General features: G+C 35.1%; 2 protein-coding genes across 2 annotated transcripts in view; both read right to left on the minus strand.

Annotated features, from left to right (window-relative positions):
- The window catches only part of pkd1b (polycystic kidney disease 1b), a 28,016-nt gene extending 27,604 nt beyond the window's left edge, over nucleotides 1-412 (minus strand). Inside the window, exon 1 of the mRNA XM_016456918.1 lies at nucleotides 271-412. Coding sequence (XP_016312404.1) covers nucleotides 271-412 — 142 coding nt within the window. The remainder of the gene's footprint in view (nucleotides 1-270) is intronic.
- Nucleotides 413-6,765: 6,353 nt separating this feature from the next.
- LOC107665862 (39S ribosomal protein L27, mitochondrial-like) overlaps nucleotides 6,766-7,299 on the minus strand; it is a gene marked incomplete at its 5' end in the record, with an annotated part of 1,242 nt that continues 708 nt past the window's right edge. Inside the window, one exon of the mRNA XM_016456919.1 lies at nucleotides 6,766-7,132. Within this exon, the coding sequence (XP_016312405.1) occupies nucleotides 6,926-7,132 (207 nt within the window). The remainder of the gene's footprint in view (nucleotides 7,133-7,299) is intronic.

Raw genomic sequence — 7,299 nt, forward strand, 5'->3', positions numbered from 1 at the left:
TGTAATGCTAGTATTTTATTTCCATAAATAAAGTTGTATAATGCTAAGTTCAGTGATTATAAATAATTAAACTACTTTTTTCCCCTCTTTTGTCTTGATTGTCAAAACACACCACCACAACGGTAATGAAGGTAAAGGTTAATGCTAGTGTGTTGTTTGAAGGTGTACAGGTGATTATTTGCCCAGCGTTTAGTCTCTATGATGATGATGATAATTTGGTTGTCATTTTCTTGTCTTATCAGTGTGGTTAAAACAGTTTTATTGGCTTACCTGATATCTTTTTCTCACAGATAACAGAATTTCCTTTTTTACATTGTTCATTTATCCACTGTCCGGAGGCCAAAGCCATTGAAGTACATTCCTTCGTCTCACTGTCTTCAGTATCTAAATCATAGAAAGGACCCTGTGCCATCCCATTTCTCAACCAAACCCCAACTGGAGCTTCTCTGGAATTTACACAAAGTAAATGCAAATACAGGATCAGCCATTCCAGAAGTTTCAATGCTCTGTGTTTATACATTGCCTTTTAAATATTTATGTTGGGGAAAAAAGGCGATCTTGCTCGCAAAACCCTAAAAAAATCTTGTGATCTCTTACAGTTGGAATGAATTTTGAATGAAGGTCTGTACAATCACACTGTCCACCATAGCAAGGTCTCCTCTCTCGTCTCTCTGACAGATGCCCTTTGCTTCTAGCCATGTTGACTTAAATGTGGGCATCCAGTAGCAGCGTAAACCATCACGGTCAATTTTTGCCCCCTTTGGGCAATAATATTCTAGTGGAAAGCATGAAATATGAAAAAAACATTGTGCTCATATTAGATGCATCCACAAATAGCGAACACAAGTCACATAATGTAATGCTCAATGATTGAAAACAATTAGCAAAAATAATATCCATTACTGAGCAAGGCAGATAAAACATCTCACCACTGAAGCAGCTTGTAAAAACACAGAGAATCCAAATGAGAGGCAGGTGCACAATATTTGCCATTTTATCTGTTACCAAGGTAGAGCATAATAAATGTTAGCAATAATGAATCATACATAAGAGAAACTACAAGACGGTCCATTTCATGCCCAGACTGTATCCGTCCATTAAGACCCTGCTTTAACTTTTGCTTCTGCCTTTCAGTTCTCTTCACCCTGTCTCCCTCTCTCTCTCTCTCTCTCTCTCTCTCTCTCTCTCTGGCCTTTATCCTTTTGTCTTTCTCTCTTACTTGTCCTTTTATTGCATGGTGACTTATTAGCATTGTGCATTTCAACACATAGTTTCACTACCCCCCTCTCCCCCTTTAACATTCACATGACTTTTGGTTCGTCTCACAGCAACAGGCTCAGAAGAGAGAGGACGGAGCCCTCATTAACATGCTGTAAAATCCCGCCTGATGAATAGGCAGTTAAAACTGCTCATCCAGGTTAAATGCGTCACCACCTCCGGTATTACACTGAATATATATATATATCTATATAAAATAAAAAAGATGAAAAAGAGTGTCCTGCATGTTCTGGCATTAGTGGTACTGTTTGCTTTGGAATAGAACATCTTGTGTGCAACTTTACTTAAGTTTTTGCCTAAATCCTTGAAAATATAGTTTGACCTTTGGGAACTGTTTATTATTTTTCTCAAGGACAAACTGTCATGCTCCACTCCAATTCAAATGTACAGAAAATAAGAGAGAGGAAATTCAGAAAAGAGGAAAGAGTGAGCTCTTCTCGGAAGACGCACCAGCCGTTGCTAAGCAACAGAGTAGATAGAGCAGGGGTTGACAGTCATTCTTTTCAAAGCAAAGCAGACAGACGTAACAAGGCTTTCTTGGCTGAATACTGGGTCGTAGCTTTCAGGGGTGAACAATAGAACAGCATCTAATAGTTTTCAGCAAAAAGGGCAATGGGAATCAGATTGGATTCCAGTGACCTTTCTCCAAACCTTACCGGATCTAGATTTTACATTGAGAATTGCAAACTGTATGATTCTTGGTCTTGTCATTCCAAACCCCTTTGATTATCTTTCGGAACACTAAAGAAGATGCTTTGGAGAATTTTATAGGGGCTAAACATTATTTCCCACTGACTTTAGTTGAAAACATTACTTTCATTTGTGGGTGAATTATGCCTTTATCATTTTGTAACTAATTTTCTATGTTGTCTTGCATTTGATGTTGGTTACAGCTGTTTTAGCATGACTGTGGACTCACTGGGTTGACCTGTGCATTGAAGGCGGATGTTTTGAAAAATTATCAGAGGGCTCTGTGGTGATAAATAAAATTCCATGGTGATGAATCTTTGTCCTGGTAAGCATGACAATGAAAAGAGGGAATATTGTTGTGCAAATATGACATTAACTCCTTCGAACTGTTGTGATGGAAATGTTTTATGTAATGGCCTCAGAAGGGGTCAAAAGGGTATATGTTCAATAGACAGAAATGGATAGAATTGATAGAATGTTCAGGAAAGTGCAGACTAAGGATGCTCAGATCAAAGGCCATGCACCTATGAATAAAGAATCTATACTTACCCAAAAAGTGCTTAAAACAGTCGAACTAACAGTCATATGACAAATTAATGACCAGATCAGTATAACCAATCACCACTGAAAAAGTCTTGAGTGACATTGATTTTTACTCAACTACAAGGTATAAATTTACATGTATATTTCTGTTCAGGGAGTCTCTCTTGGTTGTTGTGACCAGTGGGCTCCCGGCCGTGAATAAATTTTTATTCCTGCAAAGAGCAACTTTGATTCTGTGCTCAGTGGACCACAGCAGAGACAGTGATAGTGTTGGAAGACTATAGACCCACTCTCGGGGTGAGGCTGTAATACTCGGAGTTAGTATTGATCCTGTGTCGGACCAGCGTACACCTGAGAAGGGCGGTGAGAATGTATAGATGCTAAAGACCTGGTACTCATGTGTGGTTTGAGGTAGTGATAGAATTTTCTTGACGGGACACTGTCACGATACTTCAGGAAAGGAAGTATTGGATTGTAGTAAATTGGTACTGTAGTATTGTATTATCTTATTGACAGCTGGAGGTTGTCTGAGTTGTACGTGGTAGAGGTCAAATTAGTTTTGTATTAAAATGTATTCATATCAGCACTGTTTAGATCCAAGTAAAATGGAACCATGTTTTCTTCCTACAAATTCTGAATCAATGTCATTAGATAAAGATTCAGTGATGTAAAATTTTAATTTGTAAATCAAAATTTAAAATGATTCATGATGCATGTGATTATACTGTTTATACTAAATTTTGCTCCGACACAACATTTGCATCTCGTGTCTCCTGAAATGTAGTGTGGCATGCTGTTGTTCAGGGCTGAATAACAATTATCTGCCAGATAGATTATTACACTGAGCATTGCTCAGAATCTCTGATTACGTTCTAAATCAATTTCCCTCCCCTTTTCAGTAGCATTGAATCTCATCACCTATTTATTCTTCAATGTACATACAAGAGTTCCCAAACAATGAAGGTTCCTTGAACATTCTGTACTTTGGCATCATAAAAAGGAATTTGAACTTGAAGCTTATGAAGTGGCACCTGCTTGAGTGGTTGTCCTTGGAAAGTGTCAGCACACTCCATATTTAATCCTCTCATACTAAAGGTGAAAGAGTGGAGCTACGTGGTGCAAGAACAACTCATTTGGCACTGTTTCCTACACAGTACTGGTAAAATACTTCTTATTTCTCCTTGGCTTCCTTCAACCTTAGGATACTCTCAGGCTTCACTTCCCCTAATCCTGCTAATGCACATGAACAACACCCTGAGCCCAAAGGGAAATGCTACAAAGATAGTCCTTGTCTGTTTTATAGAGGAGAGAGACAGTCTAAATCCTTAAAACGCTAAAGCTGTGCTGAATTTTAGGAAACATGAATGGACGAAGTCAATGAAGGAGATTAAAACACCTCAGCAACAGGACAATGTTTGCACTGTTTAATGCTCCATGAAAAGCAGACCTTAAAAGCTGCAAGCGATTGTAACTTTATATTGATCTGCTGAAAGACTGAGCAGTCCTCATTGTCTTTAAAATCAACTTGAATGCGAAACAGACTCTTGTTCTTAATGTGAACAATTAATCATTGCATATATTATTATAAGTAAAAATCTTTATTGTCTATATTTGATCAAGATGTAATAAAGTTTTCCTTCCGTTTCCTTACTTTTCAAGTCCTCCCTTCCAACAATCTCCTTCTAACATCCAATTTTCATGATTCAGTTTGTAATGGATAAAGTCCTTTCCTACATGTTTCTCATTTCATTTCTCAATATCTTGCTTTCCTCCGAAATGTTGATGATTATGAAAGTAAAATGGAATACAAAAAGCATTTAACACTGTTTCCTGTAGCTTTCCACAAATGCTGATTTTACAGAACCATAGCATTCTGAAGAACCCTTTCATGCTGAAACGGTTCTTTGTGTTAGAATTTAGGGTTCTTTATTCCCGCCCTTTTGTTTTTCAAATCTGTAACTGACAAAGCACCTCATTACTGATTTTCTGTAGTTCAGTGATCCAGCTACACAGACTGTCAACACACACTCAACAGGTAAATGATTTCATTCTTAAAATTTAAATACAAATTTAACTTTAAAAATGTAACTGGCTTCCAAACAAACATGTTCTTATCTCTTTTATTATTATTTTTTTAGTTTTTGGTCACATATAAGTGTGTGCAGCTCTGCTAAGCTGTGGACACTTCTCTCCTCTTCTCCACTAAGTAAGTAAAAGAGACAATAAATGTATAATTCATATTGTTAGATTTTTTAAAATTATTACTTGGGTTTATGTACCCAGTCACAAAAAAGATTAAAACTATCCCATGACTTTATATCACTTTTTTCTTTTAAGATTGTGAAGGGCTCACATACTGTCCATTTTTGCTTTTGGCCTTCATAAACATAATTGTTTTTACACAAGCACATGGACACACTGTAACTCTAAACTCAATTGTGTATTTCAGATGTATCACACCCCACAACCTCATCATTTGCAGAGAAATATTGCTACTTAATCACACCAAAATGATGGACTTAAAGGCATCATATTGATTGGATTGTGATTGTTTTTGTTTCACTGAAAGTTGGTCTTCATCACATCTATTTTTTGTTCTTATTTTGTGTTTTACTTCTTTATGTATTTATTCATGTTCAATGTCAATTGTCATTCATTAATGTATTCAGCTAATAACTGTTATTAAGATCACTGATAATTTTGCATGTCAATAAAAACAATTCACACAACATGCTGCTGTTGTGGTTGTTGTTGTTTTACTGTAAAACCTTAACCGTGGCTACACTCTAAGATGTCTATAAATTATAACTTGCAAATGCTAATTGGTTTCCTATGTCTTTTCTCTTTTTAGTTTAAGAGAACTTAATCACACCAAAATGATGGACTTAAAGGCATCATATTGATTGGATTGTGATTGTTTCACTGAAAGTTGGTCTTCATCACATCTATTTTTTGTTCTTCTTTTGTGTTTTACTTTATGTATTTATTCATGTTCAATGTCAATTGTCATTTATTAATGTAGTCAGCTAATAACTGTTGTTAAGAGCACTGACGATTTTGCATGTCAATAAAAACATAATTCACACATGCTGCTGTTGTTGTTTTATTGTAAAACCTTAACTGAGCCTACACTCTAAGATGCCTCATTACTGATTTTCTATAGCTCAGCCATCAAACTACATAGACTGTCAGCACACTTTCAGCAGGTAATTTCTTTCTTATAAGGTCTATAAATTATAACTTTCAAATGCTAATTGGTTTCCTATGTCTTTTCTCTTTTTAGTTTAAGAGAACATGTAAGTGTGACCAGCTCTGTTCAGTTAAGGATACTCTCCTCTTCTTCACTAAGTAACAAAGATATTGAATTTTTGGTCCATTTTGTTAGATATTTTTTATCTTCCATTTTTCCATTTTTATTTTTATGCATAAACATACCCAGCTATCCCTTAACTTTTTATTACTTTTTTCCTTTTAACATTGTGAAGTGCTCACATACTACTTTTGGCCTTCATAAACAATTTTCACGTAAACAAATGAAAGGAGACACATTGTATATCTAAACTAAATTGTGCAGTTCAGATACTATCACATCCTACCTCATCATCTGCAGAGAGAAACAGCCATTCAATCACACCAAAATACAGATAATGATTAACTTAGAGGTATCATAGAGGATTGCGAAGATATTTCACTGGAGCTGGTCTTCAATACACTATTTCATGTTCTATTTTGTTTTATTTCTTTAAGCATTTATTTATGTTCAATGTCATTCATTAATATATTTTGCTAATAACTGTTGTTAGAACACTGTAATTTTTGCTACAATTTCACGTCATTAAAAAAAGTACCTAACTGACACCTTGTTGTTGATTTTATGTAAAACCCTAATAGACACTTCAAGATATTATAAGACCAGGCCGATAAGAGGGGTAAAAACAATATTAATAAATAATATATACAAATAATACTAATATTAATCATATTAACATACTAATATTAATGAAAAACTATCATTAAAAAGGTTATTTATAACACCAATAAGGTCCTATATAGCATTTTCAAAGCATGGTTCTATATGGAACCCTATAAAAAGGTTCTATTTAGCACTAAAAAGGGTTCTGCTATTGTTACAAGCCGAACAACCCTTTTCTGGTACTGTTTAGAACCATTTTTCTTAAGAGTGTAAATTAATTTGTATTTAATGATGTAGTGTATTTTAAGGTATTGAACATAAAGTCACACAAGGTTAGGTTAACACTTTTATTAGAATATAACTTGACTGTACAAATAAAAATAAATTAAATATTTTACTGCTGAATTTTTTGAAACATTTGAAAGGAGACCATCAAAATATTCCAGGGTGGGTTACCAGTCCAAAGAATCCAGATCAAACTGGAGTTGAAGAAAGTCTTTTTCATACCATGTCCACTAGTTTAAATTTATTCTCCTGTTTTGTAGGAATGATATTGATAAAGGTCTTATACAGAACAGCACCCTTGGGAAGTTTTGGGATCACATCCCTGGCTTCGGCACTACGTGGTAGAGGAATGTACACCTCCTTGATGAATCTGACGATACCATCCTCTAGGGCATAAATTGTTTTGTTGGTTCCAATACCGACCTGTGAAGACAGACAATGAGAGATTGATTTCCAGTAAGGTGAATGCTGTCCATTTACAGTTTTTAATAATTGTATGGAATAATTTTAATAACTGTATGGAGTTTTAGGATTTTGAGAAATTTTAAGAGATTTTGAGAGCAATGAATTAAAAGTTTCAAAATATTAAC

This window comes from Sinocyclocheilus anshuiensis, unplaced genomic scaffold (assembly GCF_001515605.1).
Source record: "Sinocyclocheilus anshuiensis isolate Anshui unplaced genomic scaffold, SAMN03320099.WGS_v1.1 scaffold647, whole genome shotgun sequence".
NCBI classification, from domain to species: domain Eukaryota; kingdom Metazoa; phylum Chordata; class Actinopteri; order Cypriniformes; family Cyprinidae; genus Sinocyclocheilus; species Sinocyclocheilus anshuiensis.